Source organism: Octopus bimaculoides, chromosome 3 (genome assembly GCF_046866305.1).
Source record: "Octopus bimaculoides isolate indiv1 chromosome 3, ASM4686630v1, whole genome shotgun sequence".
Taxonomy (NCBI): domain Eukaryota; kingdom Metazoa; phylum Mollusca; class Cephalopoda; order Octopoda; family Octopodidae; genus Octopus; species Octopus bimaculoides.
In genome coordinates this window covers 124,258,203-124,284,663 of record NC_142930.1, presented here as the reverse complement: position 1 = coordinate 124,284,663, position 26,461 = coordinate 124,258,203, and the positions used below count along the sequence as shown (strand labels likewise).

The 26,461-nt window shown below is 38.6% G+C and overlaps 1 protein-coding gene across 2 annotated transcripts in view; it reads left to right on the top strand.

Annotated features, from left to right (window-relative positions):
• LOC106876526 (superkiller complex protein 2) overlaps positions 1–26,461 on the top strand; it is a 38,268-nt gene that overhangs the window by 9,161 nt on the left and 2,646 nt on the right. For both annotated transcript variants that reach the window (XM_089349609.1, XM_089349610.1), the window contains exons 7-24: positions 721–1,082; positions 1,728–1,787; positions 2,952–3,083; positions 4,196–4,341; positions 5,684–5,830; positions 7,206–7,290; positions 8,264–8,370; positions 9,534–9,680; positions 11,779–11,860; positions 13,831–14,043; positions 14,978–15,088; positions 16,437–16,667; positions 18,472–18,747; positions 20,456–20,856; positions 22,037–22,247; positions 23,397–23,507; positions 24,272–24,490; positions 26,003–26,143. In XM_089349609.1, the coding sequence (XP_089205735.1) occupies positions 721–1,082; positions 1,728–1,787; positions 2,952–3,083; positions 4,196–4,341; positions 5,684–5,830; positions 7,206–7,290; positions 8,264–8,370; positions 9,534–9,680; positions 11,779–11,860; positions 13,831–14,043; positions 14,978–15,088; positions 16,437–16,667; positions 18,472–18,747; positions 20,456–20,856; positions 22,037–22,247; positions 23,397–23,507; positions 24,272–24,490; positions 26,003–26,143 (3,182 nt within the window). The remainder of the gene's footprint in view (positions 1–720; positions 1,083–1,727; positions 1,788–2,951; positions 3,084–4,195; positions 4,342–5,683; positions 5,831–7,205; positions 7,291–8,263; positions 8,371–9,533; positions 9,681–11,778; positions 11,861–13,830; positions 14,044–14,977; positions 15,089–16,436; positions 16,668–18,471; positions 18,748–20,455; positions 20,857–22,036; positions 22,248–23,396; positions 23,508–24,271; positions 24,491–26,002; positions 26,144–26,461) is intronic.

Sequence of the window (26,461 nt, the reverse complement as noted above, 5' to 3'; positions counted from 1 at the left end):
CATAGGTGAAGGCATGTGGTTCCTGGACCAGGCTGTGTGTTGTGTTCTTGAGCAAGACACTTTATTTCACGTAGCTCCAGTTCACTCATCTGTAGAAATGAGTTGCAACATCACTGGTGCCAAGCTGTATAGGTGTTTACCTTTCCCTTGGATAACATCGGTGGTATGGAGACGGGATGCTGGTATGTATGGGCAATTACTGGTCTTCCATAAACAACCTTACCCAGACTTGTGCCTCGGAGGGGAACTTTCTAAGTGCAATCTCATGGTCATTCATGACCAAAGGGGGTCTTTACCGTTTTTAATATAATAATAATTCATATATATAGATACCATTTTAACCATCTTTTTTCCCAGTCCTTCTTTACTCGAACATCATCCCTTATGCTCCTGTTCACCCAGCTGTAAACAACTAACCCTGCAATGGACTTTAATCCTGTTCAGGGGAAATATTGTGATCTTGGTTACTTATTCACCATGGGAATCAGATAACTGGACCCATGAATCCTAGGCTTTAAGACAGTAGTGTCTAGGAGTTGACGATGATGCTTTTTTTCTGAAGATGTTGACTCTCCTAGGAGCTATAAAGGTTATGAGCAATGTCCTTTTCTCTTAGTAAACCTATTAAAAAAAAAAAAGACTTTACTTGCCTCAGTCTGCTTGGTTGACAAGTACCCTACCTGAATTGTTATTAATTTTATCCGGTTTCTTTATTTATAGATTTACTTTACAATGCCCCTGGTCTCAAGGCTGGCATGGATTATGATGGCGAGGTACCTAAGGAAATTCCAGCTGCCCCAGAAATATATGTTGAAAAGGAATCAGATGAACCTGTCATTCCTCTAGTTGAAGCACCAAGCACTACAGAAGATACAGGAAAAGAAAAGGCTGCATCACCACCTCCAAAAGAAGTTTCAGATGAAAATAAAGAACAACAGCCACCACCTGCTGAAGATTCAAACAAAATAGAAACAGCTAAACAGTATTTGAAATTAACCGATCTCTTTGCACCAAGTGATGACCTTCTATCTGATGACCAGTTTCAGTTCCGGAAACCAACAAAGGAACATATTGAGACTGAGGTAGGCAGACAAATTTAAAAGTAGATTTATATTCTAGTTTTTACTTATGGTTGTGAATGTTCGTGGCTCAGTGGTTAGAACACCAGGCTTACAACCGTGAGATTGTGAGTTCAATTCACAGACTAGGCTGTGTGTTGTGTTCTTGAGCAAGACACTTTATTTCACGTTGCTTTTTAGTTCACTCAGGTGTAGAAATGAGTTGCGACGTCACTGGTGCCAAGTTGTATCGGCCTTTGCCTTGGATAACATTGGTGGGTTGAAAAGAAGGGGCTGGTATGCATGAGTGACTGCTGGTCTTCCATAAACAACCTTTGCCCGGACTTGTGTCTTGGAGGGTAACTTTCTAGGTGCAATCCCATGGTCATTCATGAATGAAGGGGTCTTTACCCTTTTACTTATAGTTATTTCTGAGAATTTTGGTGCAAGCATGGCTATATAGTTAAGAAGCTTGCTTTGAAAGCAAGGGGTTTTGGGTTCAATTCCCCTGTGCAGCACCTTGGGCAAGTCTCTTCTTCTAAAGCCCCAGGCCAATGATTCAGCCACTCTCCCAACTACAGAGCAACATGAAATGAAGAAAACAGCTCACATATGTTATATAAAATTACAGCTTGTGAATTAAAAGATTTTTTATTTATTTATTTGTAGACTGTTAATACTAAAACAACCAATATATCTAGAAGTGAAAGTTTAGAAGAGCTTGTGAAGGTAAGTCTTCTTTCTTTTCTATATATTTTGCTGTTCATTTTTGTTCATAGGTGTGATTGTTTGGTAAGAATAGGTGCTTCCATGGGGCGATAGGAGGAGTGGTGGGTAATCAAGAGTGGCTAATAACTGACATGGCAGTGCCAAGCGATCAACATATCCTCATGAAAGAAAGAGAAAAGATTGATAAATATGGAGACCTGAGAATTGAGATCGCTAATATGTGGCAGCTACAAGAGTCAAACATAAAGGTTATCCCTATTGTCATCGGAGCATTGGGTTCAATACCACCCAATCTGAAAAAACATCTGAAAACCTTAGAGATACCCCACAATCTAGGTGTATTGCAAAAGTTGGCATTACTTGGAACTGCATGCATAAAGTACTGTCTGTATAAGGTTCTTGTGACTTGACAAACAGTACAAACCCCCTGGTAGACACAATATCTTAAATCAACAACCTTACGATATTGTATACTGTGATAATTGTATACTATGATAATAATAATAATGTTAATCTTTTCTACTATAAGCACAAAACCTGAAATGTTGATGGAGGGGTAAGTTGATTACATCAACCTTCAGTACTCAACTGTTGGCCCTGAAAGGGTGGAAGTCAAAGTTGACTTTGAAGGAATTTGAAACCAGAATGTTAAAACTGATGAAATGCCACTAAGTATTTTTCCCAGTGTGCTAACACTCATGCCAGCTCACCACCTTAATAAGAATAATTATAATCTCTTCTGCTATAGGCACAAGGCCTGAAATTTTGGTGGAGGGGGTCAGTCAATTACATCAACCCCAATACTTGACTGGTACTTGTTTTATCAACCCTGAAAAGATGAAAGGCAAAGTCAGCCTTAACAGAATTTTAACTCAGAACATAAAGACAGATGATGTAGCACTAAGCATTATGCCCAGTGTGCTAATGGTTCTGCCAACTTACTGCCTTAGTTTTAATAATAATAATTTTGGTTGAGTCAATTATGGTCCAGTATAAGGTTTTCTTAGAAGCAACAGTAATTGAGAGTAATTAATTCCTTAGGATCAACATCAGGTTATAGAAGGCTTTTTAGCCAGATTTTTTTTCTTCTAGTTTTTTGTTTGTTTGTTTTTTTGTGGGGTGGGTAGAGTTCAAATTTTCAGAACTCTTATCATCTGTCTCCAGGTGAAAGAAGAAAAACCAGAAACACCAGCAGCACCAAAACCTGAAGAAGAAAAAGAGGTTTGGGCTGTAAATATTGATACCAAAACACCTGTAGATGATTTCTACAAAAGGATACCAGTTATGGCCTATAAGGTAAGACCATTGTTCAGTTTAAATAGTCTATGAAGCAAATGATTAGAAGGGTTAACCCTCACTGTATTTCTAAGCCATTTGGCAATATTGATCCATATGTGCGCTCTGTCGGTTACGATGACGAGGGTTCCAGTTGATTCGATCAACGGAACAGCCTGTTCGTGAAATTAACGTGCAAGTGGCTGAGCACTCCACAGACACGTGTACCCTTAACGTAGTTCTCAGGGATATTCAGCCTGACACAGTGTGACAAGGCTGACCCTTTGAAATACAGGCACAACAGAAACAGGAAGAAAGAGTAAAAGAAAGTTGAGGTGAAAGAGTACAGCAGAGTTCGCCACCATCCCCTGCCGGAGCCTCATGGAACTTTAGGTGTTTTCGCTCAATAAACACTCACAACGCCTAGTCTGGGAATCGAAACCGCGATCCTACGACCGCGAGTCCGCTGCCCTAACCACTGGGCCATTGCGCCTCCACGATCCATATGTGCACACACATCACATATGCATCACGTCTCTGAACCAACATGATCTTCAGAACTTACCTACCCATGCTTTACACTCCTATATCTTTATTCTGTCTTATATTCAAAACTTTTGTAGCTTGAAGTTAAACCTTGACACCTTGTCAACATGATCTTTATCTCTCTCTCTCTCTCTCTGCCTGAGGTGGCCATCTATCTCCTCTACAGCAACACTCTTGTTCCTATCCCATTATCATTCTTTAGTCTCTCTCTCTCTCTCTCTCTCTCTCTCTCTACTGCACCCCACTCAGTCAAGGAGGATTTGTCTTGCAATTTATTTGGTGACCTCCCTAGTGCCAGTATCATGAAAGAAAGCACCCAGCACAGATTGTAAAATAGCTGACATTAGGATGGGCATCCAGAACCATGCTAAAGCAGACATTGGAGCTCAATACAGCCCTCCCATGCCAGCATAGAAGACAGGTGTTAAATGATGATGTTGATGACTACTACTACTACTACCACCACCACCTGCAAAACCACCACCACCACCACCACTACTACTACTACCACTACTATCACTACTACTACTACTACTACTACTAGTACTACTACTACTACTACTACTACTAGTTCTTTTTACTTCCAGTGGCCCTTTGAGCTGGATATCTTCCAAAAGCAAGCTATACTGCGTCTTGAAAATCACGAAAGTGTCTTTGTTGCTGCTCATACATCTGCTGGAAAAACTGTAATTGCCGAATATGCCATCGCCTCGTCACTGCGGCATCTCACACGGTTAGCCTTACTTTATTTTTATATTAATTGCTTTCCTTGTAGTTTCCTATTCTTTTGCTGCTGGTTTCAATCATTGGACTGTGTCCTTGCTGGTGCACCACTTCCACTGTCATTTATAGTTGATCATGTCAACCACAGTGTTTTTTAGTTCAGCCTTGGTACTTATTTTAATGGTTTTTGTCTCAAAAATGGCCAAGTAATTGTTGGCATAAAAGAATGCAACACTGATTTATACAGACACAAACACTCACACACACACGTGCACAAATACACACACAAACACACACACGTGCACAAATACACACACACACACACATACGCACGCACGTGCACATACACACACACACATACACAAACACATATACATGCAAACACACTCACACATGCGCATATGCACACATACACGCACATACAAACACATACACACATGCACACACACACAGACATACACACATGCACACACGTGCATGTGCACATATATATATATTACTGTATTGACCAGACTATTGGCTGTTGTTATACACCACTGGTCACAATGCACTTCCTCTGATTGTTGTAACTTTTGGATGATGCTACCCTTCTCGTTAGGCAGGCAGGTCAACATTCCCCCTAAATGGATTGTCAATCTGCAGCAAGGTCACTCGTTTGCAGCTGAATCAAATGGAGCAACATGAAATGAAGTGTTTTGCTCAAGAACACTACACACAGCTGCTCTGGGAATTGAAACCACAACCTTACAATCATGAGTGCATCATCTATATTTGAATGTGTGTTTGTATGTAAAAGAATGCAAATAACAAAATCCAATTTTCATATAACCTTTCTTTTCTTTTGAGAGACAACTGGAAAGAGTTTACATTTAGGTTGTGTACCCAACTCTCGATTTAATGACTTTGATATTTTAGATCGCATGGTGTTGTTCCATATGTACATACATACATACATACATACATACATACATGCATGCATGGCCGGATATTGTTGTTTGAGACAGAGGGGCAAAGGTATGTACCATCATTTTCATAGCAATTTTCAATGGCCAGATAACTGAAGAGATGGCAGCGTGGGTTTCCGCCCCGGCATCTGAAACTCGGAGTTTTATCATGGCTACCAAATAATTGTCACATATTATATTACAGATAAATTCCTCTATTTACATAATATCAAGGTCTCTTTCTTTCTTTCTTTTGTTGTCTTTTCTATCAGTACATACATATATATATATATATATATATATATATATCTATATATATATATATATATATATATATATATATATATATCTATCTATATATATATATATATATATATATATATATATATATTTCTTTCTTTTTTTCAGGACTGTATATACATCTCCAATTAAAGCACTGTCCAATCAAAAGTTCCGTGACTTCAAGCAAAAATTTGGTGATGTGGGTCTCATAACTGGAGATGTCCAATTGAACCAGACAGCATCCTGCCTCATCATGACAACAGAAATTCTAAGGTAGAGCTCATCATAATAGTACTTTCATTCTCAACAACATGGTTTCTACATATATTCTTCATTCCTGTTATTTTCTCTTCTTTTCTTTTTTACCGAAGATGTTTCTTTCAGACTTTTACCTGAATGATGATTTCATTTGTAAAATTCAACAAGTCTATTATTTTAAGATTGTTAGGTGCAATTGGAGGGAGATTTTGGCTGCAATATCTAACAGTTTGGTAGACCATACAGAGGTTCTTTCATTGGCTCAACACCATTAATTCATAAAGTAGACAAATGTTTGGAGAGAAAATAATTTTTATTTTAAATTTGAATTCCAATTCTACAATCACATGTTGAATATTCTTTTATTCTTTTACATGTTTCAATCATTAGACCATGGCCATGCTGGGGCACTGCCTTGAAGAATTGCAATCAAACAAATTGACCCCAGAACTTATTTTGTTAAGCTTGGTACTTATTCTATTAGTGTTTTTGGTGAACCACTAAGTTATGGAGACATAAACACACCAACACCAGTTGTCAAGTGGTGAGGGGGAAACAAATTCACACATACACATATATATATGTATACGTTGGCGTTAGGAAGGGCATCCAGCTGTAGAAACTCTGCCAAATCAGATTGGAGCCTGGTGTAGCCATCTGGTTCACCAGTCCTCAGTCAAATCGTCCAACCCATGCTAGCATGGAAAGCGGACATTAAACGATGATGATGATGATACGACAGGCTTCTTTCTGCCTCTGTCTACCAAATTCACTCACAAGGTTTTGATCAACCTGAAGCTATAATAGAAAATACTTACCCAAAGTGCCACGCTGTGGGACTGAACCTAGAACCATGCAGTTGAGAGGCAAATTTCTTACCACACAGTCCTTTTCACTAAGTTTTCTTTTAACCCTTTAGTGTTCAGATTATTCTGTTAAATGTAATGCTTTTTCACTCAAATTGTTTTGAATTACTCATGCATTATCTTATAGCTTTGAGGTTGCAATGATGTGATTGTTTATTTTTAGAATTTCAGTGTAGGTTAGGTGTAAGAGGCTAGATATGGCCAATTTCAATGTAAAGCATATAGAATATTTGAGCTGGATTTAGCCAATTTAAATACTTAAAGGTTAAATGAAAACCATTCCAAACTTCATTATGGATTACTGAGAAAAACCTTCTAGCATAAATATCATGGGCCTAATCTTATCAAATTTTTGACTTAGCAATTCTGTATGAATTCACTCATTAAAATCTACTGTACACTATCACTAACATTATCAATTTCACTTTTTTCTGTCTTAATTTCAATTATTATAATTATTCTTCTTATGTTTCTAATACTTAATGTTTTTCCCAATTTCATATAATCCAATGACTACCTTCCAGGTCAATGTTGTACAATGGTTCTGACATTATTCGAGATTTGGAATGGGTTATTTTTGATGAGGTTCATTACATTAATGATTCTGAGGTATGTTAAAGACTCTTTTTTGTGTTTGTTTGTTTGTTTGTTTGTTTGTTTTTTGTTGTTGTTTTTCTTTACCTACTGGGTTCATCCATTATTTTTCCATTTGCGGGCATGGTTGTGTGGTTAAGAAGTTCACTTCATAACCACATGGTTTTGGGTTCAGTTCCGCTTCTCAGCACCTGAACAAGTGTCTTCTACTATAACCCAGAGTCAACGAAAGCTTTGTAAGGGGATTTGAAAGAAGCATCTTGTATGTGTGTGTGGGGGGGGGAAGATAATGAAATACATACACACACACACACACACACACACGTACATACATACATAGATGATAGAGAAAGAGAGAGATAGTTAGATGTGTGGATGTATGTGTGCGCATGTCCATATCTCTTTGTCTTAACACTGCACATTAATCACAAACAAACATCAATTTTACAAGTGGTGCTGTTCATTTGAAGTCTTCCATGAAAACATACATGTCCAGCCATTATATTATTCATGTTCAGAGGACTGTGGTGAAATATTACACATTGAAAAGTGGACACTTAAAACAATATATATTTGTTTGTTCAGCTTGTCAGCCCCTGTCAAACCGTCCAACCCATGCCAGCATGGAAAAATGGACGTTAATGATGATGATTGTGCTTTGTGCCAAAATTTGAAACCATCATCATCATCATCATCATTATTATTATTATTATTATTATTGTAATTACAACCAAGTAAAGGTGATGAGCTGGCAGAATTGTTAGTATTCCAGGCAAAATGGTAAGTGGCATTTCGTCTGTCATTACGATCTGAAGTCAGAATCCACTGAGATCGACTTCGCCTTTCATCGTTTTGGAGATTGATATAATAAGTACCAGTCAATGTAATCAACTTACCCCTCCCCCAAACTTGCTGGCTTTGTGCTAAAATTTGAAACCAATATTTATTCTTATTAACACCAGTATGTTTTGTTCATTTTATATTGCAGCGAGGTGTGGTTTGGGAAGAAGTACTTATAATGTTACCACAGACTGTAAACATCATCCTACTCAGTGCAACTGTCCCCAATACTATCGAGTTTGCTGGATGGGTTGGGTAAGTCAGTTAAGATATCCTCAGCTTTTATTACATTGTATTGTTACATTTGCTGCATTTGTCAAGTATATAAATAGTTTTGCTGCTTGTTTCTCTAGAGACTGTCAGAATGATGTAGACGCCTCTGATGAGAACTCAATAAGATTTGAAAATCGAGTAAGGCTGTTCATCATTTTTTCAGTCTGTGGAGAAATATCTAAAATTTACCCTGTTTATAATTATACCATATGTTACATATCTACATATTCTTCTTTCATTAATTATGTAAGGCAGCGAGCTGGTCGAATCGTTAGCATGCTGAACAAAATCCGTCATTACGTTCCGAGTTCAAATTCCACTTTCATCCTTTCAGGGTCTATAAAATATGTACCAGTGAAACACTGGGGTCGATGTAATCAACTGGTGCCCTCCCACAAAAAATTTCAGACCTTGTACCTTTAGTAGAAAGGATTAATTATAGCTGTATGTGCTTCAAAATCCACTGTTCCAAAAATAAAATATTTCACATTCTCTCAAAAGTTTATAAATTATTATATACAAATTATATTTCGAGCGAGATCGTTGCCAGTGCCCCTGGACTGGCTTGTGCGGGTGGCACATAAAAGACACCATTTCGAGCGTGGCCGTTTTCGTGCGGGTGACACGTAAAAGCACCCACTACACTCTCTGAGTGGTTGGCGTTAGGAAGGGCATCCAGCTGTAGAAACTCTGCCAAATCAGACTGGAGCCTGGTGTTGCCATCCGGTTTCACCAGTCCTCAGTCAAATCGTCCAACCCATGCTAGCATGGAAAGCGGACGTTAAACGATGATGATGATGATGATGAATATTGATGAGAGACAGACAGAAGATGGAATATATGAGAATCTTTATTGATCACTACAATCGTTTTGACCCATCTAGCATTGATCCCTCACAGGTGGAATACTGCACAACTGGTTTAGGTTTATCCCTTGGTGTAGATGTGTCTCTTCAGGTGATTTCAAGATGTATCTCATTAAAATAAACTCTGTTTTGCACAATTTATTACTGCATGTTTACTTCTTGGGTTTCTTAGGTAGAAATGGCAATTTGTTGGATACTACTTCACTCTTACTGAAGATCAATAGCAAAGATCAGGTATAAAAAGAAACAAATAGACAATATTCTTCTTTTCTATTGTAGGAAAACCAAGAAACGAAAGCTTTATGTGATCAGCACCTCAAAAAGGCCGGTACCTTTAGAGCATTACCTGTACACAGGTAACAGCAGCAAAACAGCAAATGAGCTTTTCACAGTTCTTGATGCTAAAGGAGTATTCCAAGAAACTGGGCAAGTATCTATCTATATGTATGTGTGTGTGTGTATGTATATCATCATCATTTAATGTTCACTTATCCATGATTGCATGTGTTAGACTACATTTGTTAAGTTTTCCTATGGCTAAATGCCCTTGCTGTTGCCAACCCCACTCTGTTTCCAAACAAAGTAATATTTCCCTTGGCCAGACATATTTTGCATAGAAGGCTGGAAATGAACAACACAGCTTGTATGGCAGTGATGCTCACTTACATCCATCACATTATGTCAAAACAAAAGTGCACAAAAACACATGGGCATGAAGGGACACACAAACACATGCACGTTCACACACACACACACACACACACACACACACACACACACAGAGTAGGCTTCTTTCAGTTTCTGTCTACCAAATCTATTTAAAAGACTTTGGTCAGCCCAAGGCTAACTGAACCTGAGACCACATGATTAGAAAGCAAGCTTCTTAACTACACAGCCATTCCTGCTATATATATATATATATATATATATATATATGATATGTATGTATGTATGTATATATATATATATATATATATATATATATATATATATATATATATATAGTGTCCACCTTTATCTTTTAACTATAATTTTTGATTTGTATGGACTCTTAAACCCTTTTCAACTATATATATACATACATATATATGTATATGTGTGTGTGTGTGTTTCAAGTGTTACTGTTCTGCAATCCAACTTCTTGCAATATGTGAGTGTGTATGTGTCTGTGTGTGCATATAGAGGAAAGAAGACAGTATCACATATGAATCAGTCATCATTCACAGAATGATGACTGACTGACTGACTAGCTGACACCAATATACTGCCCTCCTCACCATAGGTAGTACTCAGTACTAGGAACAAATGTTACTGAATGTACCACACTACAGCCTGCTGTCAAAGTAGCACCAACATCCTTTCAACACCCTGTCTACATGAACCTAAAAATAAAGAAAATACTTACAACCACATAACCTGAATTGACCAACGGAAGCCTAAATATCTAGAAGCTGTTTTGAGTTTGTTTTTAAACTTACTACTCTTCCTCTGAGCATCTGTCAAGGTGGACGTGTCACCCATGCCCATGAAATTTTAAGAAATATATAACTGAATCAGGCTATTATTAGATACATGTAACTCCAACCAAATGTGTTAAATATACTTTTTTTGAGAGTATTTGCTCCTGAGGCTATTTCTGCTGCGAAAGATCTTCCCACATCCAAGTGTATGTGAATGAGTTAATCATAATTATACACAAATGTGTGTGTCTCTCTCTCTATATATATAGATAGATAGGGTGATAAATTGAATATTAATTCAATTTAAAACCAAGTGGCCTAGCATATAAAAAAATCTGAAAATTCAGAAAAAATTGTATTATACGTGTATAAAGGATGACCACTAGGTGGACATCCAATATGCTAGAAAGAGGTCATCAATGACCCAACCACAAAGAAAAATAATGTTCTCCAGAAAAATTTTGCAAAATGCCAGAACAGGACAAAATGAGAAATATACAGAATAAAGAGTTATCTATGGACTGCAGTTTCGAACTTTAACGTTATACTTATGTAATAACATCCGTGTTCTCATCAGCATAGATGCTCTAGAATCAATGTAATTTGCAGAACCTCTTTCTAGCATATTGGATGTCCACCTAGTTCCACTACATGGAACCTTGGGCAAATGTCTTCTACTATAGCCTTGGGCCAACCAAAGCTTTGTGAGTGGATTTGGTAGGTGGAAACTAAAAGAAGCCCATCGTATATATGTGCATATATATATATATATGTGTGTGTGTGTATGTATATGTTTGTGTATCTGTGTTTGTCTCCCCAACATCGCTTGACAACTGATGCTGGTGTGTTTACATCCCCGTAACTTAGCGGTTCGGCAAAAAAGACCAATAGAATATGTACTAGGCTTACAAAGAATAAGTCTTGGGATCAGTTTGCTCCAGCACAGCCACAGTCAAAGAATAAAAGAATACATATGAAGAACAATGGATTTTATCATGAACAATATTACATGTTTCTTAATTCCATTAATGTAATTTTTTATGTAAATATCCATGAACTTTCAGAGTAACCCAAGCCATTGCTGCAAAGAAAAAGCAACCAAGTACAGAAGCAAAAAGACCAAATGCTAATGTCACAGCAAAACAAGTAAGTTAGCAGGAAAGGTTAGACCCATTCTAGAAACTATGCCCTTAGTTGAAATAGTTGACAAGGCTAGCAATTTTAACCCTTTCAATACCAACCTGACTGAAACCACCTCTGGCTCTGTAGTATAAATGTCTTGTTTTCATAAGTTCTGAATTAAAATCTTCCACCAAACCTTAGTCACAATTTATGTTCCTAACACTAGCTTAATGATAACTAAGTTATTTTGCTAAATTCTTTGTTATATTTAAAATTAATTAAAAGAAACACAAAGTATCTCAACAGAAATATGGTAACAAAAGGGTTAAAATATATAATAGAGAAACAATTCTTAACCCTTTTGATACCAACCTGCTGAAACCACCTCTGGCTCTAGTACAAATGCCTTGTTTTCATAAGTTTTAAATTAAATCTTCCACCAAACCTTAGTCACAATTTATGTTCCCAACACTAGTTTAATGTTTTTGCCTGGATTTAATTTTGATTTGCATATGTTCGTCAATTTTCTATGATCTCTTTAAAGTAAACAAAATAAAAAAATTTTAATTGAGGGGGTGGGGTGAAATAAAAAAAAATTTTTTTTGCATATTTGTAATCTCCGACATCTAAAATGTAGGAATCTGAAAAAAATGTTTTCAAAAATATACATTTTTCAAGGAGAGGTTCAAAACTGCATTATCCCCACCATTACCATCAATCCCTGTACTTGACTGGTTCTTTAATTTATCGACCCCAAAAGGGACAAAAAGCAAAGTTGACTTCACCTTTCATCCTGTTGAGGTGGATTAAACTGGCAGAATTGTTAGCACATCAAGCAAAACACTTAGCAGCATTTCTTTTGGTACTTTACATCCGGAGTTCAAACTCTGTTGAGGTCAACCTTTGCCTTTCATCTTTTTGGGGTTGATAAATAAATACCAGTTGAGCACTGAAGGTCAATGTAATCAACTTGTCCTCTCCTTCCAAATTACTGGCTTTCTACCAAAATTCAAATTATATTTATTATTAGTATTATTATCATCATTAAGGCAGCAAGGTGGCAGAATCATTAGCACACCGGACAAAATGCTTAGAGGTATTTCGTCTGTCTTTATGTTCTGATTTCAAATTCCGCTGAGGTCTATTTTGCCTTTTATCCTTGCAGGGTTAATAAAGTAAGTACCAGGTAAGTACTGGGGTCGATGTAATCAACTATCCCCCTCCCCCAAATTTCAGACTTTTTACTTATAGCAGAAAGGACTATTATAATTAGTATTATTATTAATTAACAGCATTTCATCCATATTTTCATTCTGAGTTCAGATTTCACCAAGGTTGACTTTGCTTTTCATCCTTTTGGGTTGATAAAATAAAGTACCAGCTAAGCTAGGGGTCGCTAAACTTTTTCAACCATGAACCCCCTTTAGCTACTTCTCCTTCCGCAGTGACCCCCTTTAGCCACTTCTCCTTCCACATTGACTATCCTCCTCATTTAAAATATCTTAATACCCTACCTTACTATACCCTATCTTAAATGCGTACCAGGTACTGATGCTGGCAAAAACGTTTATGAGATATGTATTTAATATCCTATCTTCTCTAGCAGGCCTGGTCATTTCCATAAGCAAACACTTGACAGTCTGCATCCCCTCAATCACGCCTCTCAATCTTCGATTACAATACAGATTACAACATCAAGCCTCGAATGTTAGCAACAGCAGACTTTTTGCTGCAGTGAAAATTTATCATAGTTGCCCATGTTTCATGTTGCTGACTAAGTATTCCAAGCAGTTCATCTGGGTGAGCTGGTCTTTCGCACGCTAACCCCCATTTGACCCCTTGGCTATCATCAATCCCCTGTAATTCCTCGCTGACCCCCTTTGGCGACCCCTGAGCTAAGCACTGAGGTTGATGTAATCAACTACAAACTTGCTCCAAAATTTCAGGCCTTGTAAAAGATTTATCATTGTTATTGTTATTTTTATTAATTACAGGAAAAGAACGTATGGTTGTCCGTGATTGATATGTTGAAAAAGAAAGATAAGTTACCTGTAGTTGCCTTCATGTTCTCCCGGAAAAGAATCGATGCTAATGCTGCTAATTTGTTAAGTGTCGACCTGACGACGAGCTCAGAGAAGAGTGAAATTCATGTCTTCTACCAAAAGTGTGTTATGAGACTGAAAGGGTCAGACAGGGATCTGCCACAGGTATAGTATACAAACACTTATATAGTATATATAGTGAGTTCTCTTGTTGGCTTTGACATATGAGGGTCACACAGCCAATATTATAGCTGTAGGAAAGGCAGTAAGCTGGCAGAATCATTAGCATGCTGGGCGAAATGCTTAGTAGCATTTCGTCCATCTTCATATTCTGAGTTCAAATTCTGCCAAGGTTGATTTTGCCTTGCATTATTTCGGGGTCAATAAAATAAGTACCAGTTGAATATTGAGGTCAATGTTATCGACTTACCCTTCTCCCAAAATTGCTGGCCTTGTGCCAAAATTTGAAATTAGTATTATAGCTGTGGGACACCACACTTCTTGGAAATGTTAATGACAGAAAGTTGATGCTTATTTTAGCCACACACTCAATGAACAACACATCTCAGGTTTTTTTCTAATAGAGATCACCATCTCCTGGTTTAGTTGCCTTTACCACAGCTTAGAGTCCAACCCACCCTGGTAAGCTAAATGCACCCCTAGGCACCAAACTACAAATTTCTAAGTTTACATGTAGTTCCTTTCAAGAGTTGGGCCTCACGAAGGTGAAAGTGGCGAAGTTCCTTTTGAGCGTTGAGCCTCATGGGATTGAACCTGAGGTCATTTGGTTGAGAAGCAAACATCTCACCACACAACCAGGTCTGTACTTATGACACCTCTGAGGTGACTGTGCAACTTGCAAGAATACAAAACCTGAGGAGTGGGAGGGGTGCATTCTTATGCTAGATGGGGGTGAAAGCATTCTTTGGATTAATTTATTTTTATTGCATTGATCAGAAAATGTGCCAATTTGGCAAAAATTGGAAAACTGAATTTGTTGTAAAATAACTCATCTTAGAAATGTATGTAAATATATAATCACACCACCCACTCCCTTGTTTCTTTCATACAATTGTGGTCTTGCTTGAACTTTTTTCAGGTCAAACAAATGGAAGAACTTCTTAAGAGAGGTCTGGGTATTCATCACAGTGGAGTTTTGCCAATCCTCAAAGAAGTGGTAGAGATGTTATTCCAAAGGAGTCTTGTTAAGGTAAAATACACACACACATATATATATCTATGCCATCATGATTATCATCATTTTCATTATCATTTAACATCAGTCTTCAATGCTGGCACATGTGTGTGGCTTAAGGGTTAGAGTATTACAGTCATAATCACAAGATTGTGGTTTTGATTCCTGGACTAGACAATGCACTATATTCTAGAGCAAAACTCTTGTTCCAGTCCACTCAGCTGACAAAAATGAGAAATCCTGCAATGGACTAGCATCCCATCCAGTGGGGGAATATATACACCACAGAAACCGGGAGACTGCACCTAGAAGTCTATATGATTCAGGAAGGATCCTTATCCTTTTCAATACTGGCATGGGTTGCACAGTACAACAGGTTCCAACACACCAGATGACTGTGACAAGCACTAATGTCTGCTTGGGCATGATTTCTGTACCTGAATGCCATACAACTTTGCAGAGTATACCAGGTGACACTAGCATCAGTAAGGCCACCAAGTAACTTATCACCGTCATCATCATTTAACCCTTTCGATACCAACCCGGCTGAAACCGCTTCTTGCTCTGTAGTACAAATGTCTCATTTTCATAAGTTTTGAATTAAAATCTTCCACCAAACTTTAGTCACAATTTATGTTCCTAACACTAGCTTAATGATAACTAAGTTATCTTACTAAATTCTTTGTTATATTTAAAATCGGTTGAAAGAACATAGAGTATCTCAACAGAAATATGGAAATTAAAACCATAATCTTATGATCATGAGTGCAACATCCTAACCACTAGGCCATATGCCTTTACACACACACATACACACACCTGTGAAAAGCTATCTATATATATATATATATATCATTATCATCATTTAATATTCATGTTCTATGCTGGCGTGTGTTGGATATTTATGTCAGGTTCCAGTGAGCCCAAGGACTACATCTTGCTTCAGTGACTACTTTGACCTGATTTCTACAGCTGGATTCCCCTCCTACCACCAATCACTTTACTGCATGTACTCGGTACTTTTTTTTTTTTTTGCATCCCACAAGCACTCATAAGGCAACTTTATGCTCAGAGATGAAAGACAAAAGATGGATTAAGTTATAAGATGGAAGCCAGAGCAGAACAGGTTTCTTGCTGTAGAGGAGGTACAGTAAAAGGATGAGAGTCACTTATATTTCATATTACTTCATTTTCCCAAGGAAATCATGAATGCAAAGTCTTTTATTGTTGCAAACTTTTGCCTGTTTCTCTTTTATAGGTGGCACTGATGACAATGATACTGTTACTGCTGTTAATGTGAGTTTTTTTATATCTCAGTATAAGAAATAACAGAACAAATTAGGTTGTTTTTTTTCTGTTTCAGATATTATTTGCCACTGAAACATTTGCTATGGGGGTCAACATGCCAGCTAGGACCGTACTATTTGATTCCATCTCCAAACATGATGGTACGAATTTCCGAAATCTTTTGCCTGGTGAATACATCCAAATGGCTGGTCGTGCCGGTCGCCGAGGGCTCGACACCACTGGGACTGTTATCATTATGTGTAAAGCTGGTGTTCCACAGAAGGTAGATCTCCATCGAATGATGCTGGTATGTTATCACTGATTGTTGATATGATATTTTTTTTTTTAATCTTTTCCTTGATTCAGTCATAGAATAGCAGCCATGCTGGGTCTCTATCTAGAATAGTTTAGCTAAACGAATCAACCCCACTACTAATCATATATATTCTCTTTACTCTTTTACTTGTTTCAGTCATTTGACTGCGGCCATGCTGGAGCACCGCCTTTAGTCGAGAAAATCGACCCCAGGACTTATTCTTTGTAAGCCTAGTACTTATTCTATCGGTCTCTTTTTGCCGAACCGCTAAGTTATGGGAACGTAAACACACCACCATCGGTTGTCAAGCGTTGGTGGGGGGACAAAGACAGACACACACACACACACACACATATATATATATATATATATATATATATATATATATATATATATATATATATATATATATATATATATATATATATATATATATATACACACATATATACGATGGGCTTCTTTCAGTTTCCGTCTACCAAATCCACTCACAAGGCTTTGGTCGGCCCGAGGCTATAGTAGTAGACACTTGCCCAAGGTGCCACGCAGTGGGACTGAACCCGGAACCATGTGGTTGGTAAGCAAGCTACTTACCACACAGCCACTCCTGCGCCTATCATCATCATCATCATCATCGTTTAACATCCGCTTTCCATGCTAGCATGGGTTGGACGACTTGACTGAGGACTGGTGAAACCGGATGGCAACACCAGGCTCCAATCTAAATTTGGCAGAGTTTCTACAGCTGGATGCCCTTCCTAACGCCAACCACTCAGAAAGTGTAGTAGGTGCTTTTACGTGTCACCTGCACGAAGGCCAGTCAGGCGATACTGGCAACGGCCACGCTCGAAATGGTGTCTTTTATGTGCCACCCGCACAAGCCAGTCCAGGGGCACTGGCAACGATCTCGCTCGAAAATCCTACGGAGGCCAGTCAGGCGGTACTGGCAACGCCCATACTCAAAATGGTGCATCTTATGTGCCACCCGCACAAGAGCCAGTCCAGGGGCACTAGCAACGATCTTACTTGGCTTGCCGGGTCTTCTCACGCACAGCACATTTCCAAAGGTCTCGGTCAGTAGTCATCGCCTCGGTGAGGCCCAATGTACGAAGGTCTTGCCTCACCACCTCAGCCCAGGTCTTCCTGGGCCTACCTCTTCCACGGGTTCCCTCAACTGTTAGGGTGTGGCACTTTTTCACACAGCTATCCTCATCCATTCTCACCACATGTCCATACCAGTGCAATCGTCTCTCTTGCACACCACAACTGATCAGAGGTGATTCCAGCTCATCAGCATCACTCAGGCTTATCATTAAGGGTCAAAATAAAGCAGCCCTGCAAAACACAACTGATCTTTACACACAGAATAACATCAAACTATTACATTTGTTAAACTTGCCCCTCTTATGTTGTCTTCTTTTTCTGCTCATTGCCTAAGATATATATATATATATACACATATATATATAAGAAAATTCAGAAAATGGAGATGTAGCATTAATATAATTTGTTAACTGAAAAAAATCCAACATATTCTCTTACAGCTGTTTCAATTTTGCCTAAAGATTAAATTTCAATAATTAAATCATTGTATTAGGCAAAATCTCATCAGAAGGGTAGAAAAGATATACCATTAGGTTATTAGGTGTTGTGTTTTCAAATATTCTCAACAGACTGAATATTATTTTTATATATATATATATATATATATATATATATATATATATATATATATATATATATATATATATATATATATATATATTAAGTCACTTTAAATTTATGCCCAATTCAGGGAAAACCAACAAAGCTTGAATCCCAATTTCGCCTGACCTACTCAATGATTCTGAACCTGTTGAGAGTGGAACAGCTTCGCGTGGAAGACATGATGAAGAGAAGTTTCTCAGAATTTCATTCACAACTTGATGTAAAGAAATATGAAGATGAAAGAAAAGACCTGCTCGAGCAACTGAAAGATGTGAAAAATGTCCAATGTTTTATGTGTGCACTTGACCTGGAGAAATACTATGAAGATGTCTCTCAATATCGAGAAATGAAGAGTGAATTACAAGTAGGTTGTTTTCTTATTTTACTTACGCACTTATCACTTAAGTGCTCCTACTTCTGTTGTGTGCAACAAAATTAGTATTAGATGACCAGCGTCGCCTTACTAGCACTTGTGCCAGTGGCACGTGAAAAAACATTTGAGCGAGGTCATTGCCAGTGCCGCTGGACTGGCTCCTGTGCAGGTGGCACGTAAAAAACACCATTTGTGCATGGCCGTTGCCAGTACTGCCTGACTGGCCCTCGTGCCGGTGGCACGTAAAAGCACCCACTACACTCTCGGAGTGGTTGGCGTTAGGAAGGGCATCCAGCTGTAGAAACTCTGCCAGATCAGATTGGAGCCTGGTGCTGCCATCTGGTTCGCCAGTCCTCGGTCAAATCGTCCAACCCATGCTAGCATGGAAAGCGGACGTTAAATGATGATTAAAATAGCCATTTGTGGATCATACTAATGCAGATACATTGCGAAAAAAGCAAGTGAATATATATGTATATATCATCATTATCATCATTTAATGTTTGTTATCCATGCTGGCATGGGTGGGACAGCTTGACCAGATCTGGCATGCTGGAGAGCTGGACCAGGCCCCAGTCTGATTTGGTATGATTTCTACAGCTGGATGCCCTTCCTAGCACCAACCACATACATATGCATTCATTCATTCACTTGACGTCATGAGTTTTAGCATTTAAACCAACCATAACTGGCCTAAATATTCTACATATTTTATGTTCAAACCAGCCAGATCCAGCCTCTCACACCTACCCTACAATGTCATTCTGAAAATAAACACATCTGTGAAATCCCAAAGCTATGAGATATATGATTTAATTCAAAACAGCATGAATAAATAAGTGTTAAATTTGACAGAGTAATTTGGATGCTAAAGTTTCAAACAAGTTTATATTGTTGAGGCATTGCTTCAAAACCAGATGGCCCTCCTATTACTAACTCTTACCTTTTCTTTAAGTAAGGGACTTTTCATTCCATTCGTCCTCAAAAGTGCAAAGCTACCAGGCAATGAGTTGACAAGGAAATGGTAACAGACATCATTTTAGCTCAGTGATTTTTTTTCATGTGAGCACAAAATGTAAACATTTGCGTATGCATCATAAACATATATACATCTATATGTATGTGCACGCACACACACATACACACAACAGGCTTTACACAGTTTCCTTCTATTATATTCACTCATAATAGAAAACACTTGCTCAAAGTATTTCGCAGTGAGACTGAGCCAGAAACTGTGTAGCACACATGCATCATCATCATCATCATCATCATTCATCATTTAACATCAATTTTCCATGCTGGCATGGGTTGGATGGTTTGACAGAATCTGGCAACCATCAGGGCTATGTCATGTTCTAATAGCTAGCTTTCAGATTCTTTCTACAACTGGATGCCTTTCCTGATGCCAACCACCTTGCTGTGTATAGACACACACACACACACACACACACACACATACATGTACATATTTATATATACAACAGGCTTCTTTCAGTTTCCATCTACCACATTCATTCACAAGCCTTTGGTCAGTCTGAGGCTAAAGTAGAAGACAATTGCCCAAGGGGCCATGCAGTGGAACTGAACCTGGAACCATGCGGTTGGGAAGCAAACTTCTTACCACACAGCCTTGCCTGCACGTATACATTACATTCTTTTTATATTTTGTTTGTCTTTTTTTCTTTTGTTATTTTAGACTCTCCTCTTCACATCACCTGCCAGTAACAAAGTCTTATCAAACGGACGTGTTGTCGTTATTGATAAGGCCGACCACCCAAACACTGCAGGCATAGTATTACAGAGCATGAACAATCTGAAGAACGAAAAACTCTATGGCATTCTAGTTCTTTGTGAGAAGAATGACAATGAGCCTCTACAAGATTCCAATCACAATGCAACTGAAAAAGAAGATGAAAATAAATCTTCAGATCTTCGACCAATGCTTCCAAAACCTTTGTTCCTGCCTGAAGGCCCTGCCTGGCACAAATTACTGAAAGTCAGTGCAGATGCTATTGATTACATAACAAGCAAGACAATTAAGATTGACCCAGAGAAAATTATCAATAATATAAAAAAAAGAAATATGCCAAGATTCAGGTAAGTTATTGAACCCATCATCATCATCATCATCATCATCATCATCATTGTTTTAATGTCCTCTTTTCAATGCTTGCATGGGTTGGACAGGGTTTATTGAAGTAGATTTTCCATGCTGGCATGGATTGGACAGTTTGACATGGAGCTAGCCAGCCAGTGAGCTATCCAGACTCCAATTGTCTGTTATGGCATGGTTTCTACAGCTGGATGCCCTTTCTAACGCCAACCGCTTTACAGGGTGAGCTGGGTGTTTTTTTACCTGCCACCGACCCAGGTGTGTTTACACAGCACCAATATGAGTGCATTTTATGAGGCACCAGCACCCATAAAAGACAAACCTGTTTGTATAAATGACAGCAATTTCCCTTAGCAAATCACCAAAACTCTTAATCCGCTGTCATTTCCTCAGTGAGGTTCAGTGTGCAAAGATCCTTTCTCACCCCTTCATCCCATGTCTACTTGGGTCTAGCCCTTCCACAGATTTCCTCCACAATTAGAGCTCAGCACTGCTTTATACAGCTGTCCTCATCCATATGCATCACATGACCAAACCAGCACAGTCCTCTCTCTTGCACACAATAATGATAATGTTGATAATAATAATAATGATTAATAAGTTTCGAATTTTGGCACAAGGCCAGCAATTTTGGAAGTGTTGGTAAGTCTTACATCGACCCCAGTGCTCACTGCTACTTATTCTATAGGACTGGCTCATGTGCAGGTGGCACGTAAAATACACCATTTCGAGTGTGGCCATTGCCAGTACCGCCTGACTGGCCTTCGTGCCAGTGGCACATAAAAGCACCCACTACACTCTCGGAGTGGTTGGCGTTAGGAAGGGTATCTAGCTGTAGAAACTCTGCCAAATCAGATTGGAGCCTGGTGGAGCCACCTGGTCCACCAGTCCTCAGTCAAATCGTTCAACCCATGCTAGCATGGAAAGTGGACGTTAAACGATGATGATGATCCCAATGTGATAACAGACAAAGTCGACCTCAGCAGAATTTGAACTCAGAACATACATACAGACAAAATGCCTCTATGTATTTTGTCTGGCATGGTAATCATTCCACCAGCTCATCACCTTACAATGATAAATAAAAATAACGACTTTGTGGCACCATGTGTGTGTGTATTAGTTGTGTATTTATATTGTCATTCTTGTTTTGTTTATTTGCAGAGATGAACCACCAAGTCAGTCTGTCAGTGTAGCTACCCAAGAACTGTTACGTCTGTCCGAAACTAATCCAAATGGCATGACCAAAATCAATATGATTAAAGACCTAAACATCAGAGATATTGATCAAATGGAGAAGTGCCGAAGCATTCAATATTTAGAAACACAAATAGCTCAATATAACTGTGTCAACTGTCCCCATTTTATGGAACATGTTAGTATAAAAGACTCTTTCTTTTTCTTTCCCTCTACCCTTACAACTGTTGCCTTCCTCCCTCTCCCACTTACCCTATCTGTTCTCCACACACACTCTTGCAAACCCCCCATTATTCCCCACCTGCTACTGCTATCTGTAGTGCCACCTGGACACCTCATCAATACTATCTATCTCCTTAGATGGAAATTACAAAAAAGTTACCTTCTCGAGTCGTATATATTCCCCACATGGATGGGACACCACAGGATTACTTATTTTTGCCAGCTGAGTAGACTGGAGCAATGAGTGAAATGAAGTGTTTTGCTCAAGAGCACAATGTATTGCCTGGTCCAAGAATCGAAACCAAAATATTACAATCATGAGTCCAAAACTCTAACCACTATGCCAGTGGTATTTGGATGGAAATACCTCTAACTCATTCGTAATCTCTCTATGCTTAATGTGAGTAGCTCTTCTACAACAAGAACCTGCTCTACTCCAACCTTTTCTCTCATAACTTAACCCTTGAGTATTTAAACCAGTCATATATGACCAAAATATTCTCCCTGCTTTATGTTGAAGTGGTCAGATCTGATCCCTCAAACCTACCCTACAGTGTCATTCTAAAGTTAAACTAGCATCTCATCAGAGTCTTGAAACTACATTGAAGCTACATCTCCCCATACAGAATTACGATCATTTTTATCATCATTATCATCATCATCATCATCATTTAACATCTGTCTACTATACTGGCGTAGAGTAGGATTGTTCAAAAGAATCTGACAAGTGCAGGGTCTACTTCAATGACCAATGTCTGCATTGGCAGCGTTTCTACAGCTGGATGCCCTTCCTAATATCAGACACTTTACAGAGTATACAGGATGTTTTGTGCATGGCACCTGCACTAGTGAGATCAACAAGTAACGAGCAGGACATAAAAAAGAACCTCCACAACTGAATGGAGTGTTGTAGAGAGAAAGGTTGCTTCATGCTCAATTTTCAGAGGCTAAATTATAACGGAGGTTTAAGTGTGCTTTGAAAATGTCTACTTGCATAAAGTTTTATCATATTTTCATCATAAACAGATTTATAAAGAAGTTTCCTCTTTCTCTCTAGCAGCTAATTACCTAATGTCTTATATTTTTTTATTCATGCTTATTTCAGTTCAAACAAGTCCATACAAACCAAATGATGAAGAAGAAGTACAAGAAATTATCATTCCTGGTATCAGACGCAAGTCTGTCATTGTTACCAGAATACCAACAGAGAATTGAAGTAAGTAGCTTTGTCCCCCTCCTCTTATGTGTATTGGAATGGGTGCAGGCATGGCTGTGTGGTTTAGAAGTTCACTTCACTGCCATGTGGCTCTGGGTTCAATCCTATTGCACTTTTCCTTGGACAGGTGTCTTTTACTATAGCTTTATGCTAATCAATGCTTGGTAAGTGTATTTGGTAGATAGAAACTGCAGGAAGCCCATTATGTGCATGTGTGTGTGCACGCATGCATGCATGTGCATGCACAAATGTGTATGAGCAAAATGGTGATATTGATTGTCATTCTGTGCTTTTGAAGACCTTTGGAATTAAAAAACCCACTTACTTGTAGAACAGGTGAGGATAGGCAACAGAAAGAGCATACAGTTGTAAAATCCTGCCCCAAATAACTCCCTGTCTAACCTATGCTGGCATGGGAAAATGTATGTTAAATAAGTGAACAAACAAACATATTTGAATGATGTGATACAGTGATGTTTCTGTCTGCCAAATCCACTCACAAGGTTTTGGCCAGCCGGCGGCTATAGTAGAAGAGTCTTGCTCAAGGTGCCACACAGTGGGACTGAACCCAGAACAATGTAATTGGAAAGCAAACTTCTTACCACACAGCCATGTCTGTGCTTGTTATTTAGAAATTAAATGAAAGAGAAGATAACAGATTCTTTTGTGTTCTTAAATAGTTAAATAGCATGCACGTGCACAGACACACACGCATACATGCTTTTTTTTTTTATAATATGATTTATTCATTATATTTTTCCTAGGTGTTAAAAAGCTTCAAGTACCTGAACCAGACATGTACAGTTCAACTAAAAGGACGTGTGGCTTGTGAAATTAGTAACCATGAGCTGATGATTACTGAACTAATCCTCAACAACATCTTCACACAACTTCAACCGGCTGAGATTGCAGCAACCTTGTCCTGTGTTGTATTCGAAGTGAAACATTGCAGCAAACCTGAATTGACTTCTGTACTCAAAAAGGTAAGGACAACAGCAGCAATACATGTAAGGCTTAAAAGATGGCAAGCTGGCAGAATCATTAGCATGCCAGGCAAGATGCATAGCGACATGAATTCTTTGTGTGTATAATGAAATAGTAGTTTCATGTGTATATATAAAAGGTGTGACTGAGTGGTAAGAAGCTTGCTTCCCAACCACACGGTTCTGGGTTCAGGCTTTGGACCAACCAAAGCCTTGAGTGTATTTCATAGATGGAAACTGAAAGAAGCCTGACACACCCACATAAATATATACATCATCATCGTTTAACGTCCGCTTTCTGAGCTGGCATGGGTTGGACGGTTTGACTGAGGTCTGGAGAGCCAGCAGCTGCACCAGGCTCCAATCTGATCTGGCAGAGTTTCTACAGCTGGATGCCCTTCCTAATGCCAACCACTCCGAGAGTGTAGAGGGTGCTTTTATGTGCCACCGGCACAAGAGCCAGTCAGACGGTACTGGCAACGGCCACGCTCAAAATGGTGTTTCTTACGTGCCAACTCTTTTGCATTCTTAACTAAAATTGATGAGTTTTATGGGACTTCTTTTCATAAATTCACCACACACCATATACAAATATTACTTTCATATCTTTGCAAATTTACACCTGTAAAATACCAGCAAAATATGAAGAATCAACATTAGAAATCTTTTTTGGAAGCCTCCAAATTAAAGGACAAATCTACATATATGTATATATATATATATCATCATCATCATCATCATCATCATCGTTTAACATCCGCTTTCCATGCTAGCATGGGTTGGACGATTTGACTGAGGACTGGTGAAACCAGATGGCAACACCAGGTTCCAATCTGATTTGGCAGAGTTTCTATAGCTGGATGCCCTTCCTAACGCCAACCACTCAGAGAGTGTAGTGGGTGCTTTTACATGCCACCTGCACAAAGGCCAGTCAGGTGGTACTGGCATCGGCCACGCTCAAAATGGTGTATTTGATGTGCCACCTGCACAAGAGCCAGTCCAGGGGCACTGGCAACGATCTCACTCGAAAATCCTTATATATATATATATGTAATGTAATGAAACAACTGTTGAAAGTGTCGTCGTTTTATGTGCCACCTGCACAGGAGCCAGACCGGCAGTACTGGCAACGACCTTGCTCGAATGTCTTTTCACATGCCAGGAAGGCGACGCTATATAATATTGTGTAGAAAAGGTACAGTATTGTATGCTTTATAAAACATACATGCATTTTGGCAAATTACTGCCATGATTACATATTTGCTGTTGAGACATTATATAATCCTGTCAATACACTTCTTCGGTGTTCAATAAGAAATACATATATTTATTCTTCAAATTCTGTGCCTTCATGTTTTTTGTTAACTCTTAATTGTTTTCTTCTTCATCTTCTTTATCCTCTTCTACCTTTCATCTTCTTACCTCGTCTTCTGTTCCTAATTTCCCTAAAATCTCTTCCCGCTTCTACTTCTATTATCTTCTTAAACAACTTTATCTCGTGTCAATCTCTAGTGCCGGAAACAAGTTTTGGATATTGCAGCCAGTATAGCAGAGAAGCAGAAAGAATTTGGTATAACTATCTCAGTTGAAGAATATCAAGAGTCATTCCATTTTGGTTTAATGGAAGTAGTCTATGAGTGGGCTCGTGGTATGGTAAGTATTCTCATTTGATCATCACTTGTATTGTCTTCATGTGAATATGCATGGCCTAGTGATTCAAGTGTCACATTTACAACCACCAGATCTTGGATTCAATTCCCAAACTGGGCAGTACGTTGTGTTCTTGAGCAAGACACTTCATTTCACATTGCTCTAATGCTATGTGGGGACTGGCATGTCAAAGAATAGACCCAACATTTCCTCTCTGTGTTGTAAAAGACATTGAGGTTGGATTTGCACTCTGACCTCATAAAACCCTGATCAGCAATGACTACCCAAACAGATCCGGGGGTTGGAGGGCTGTTATCTGAG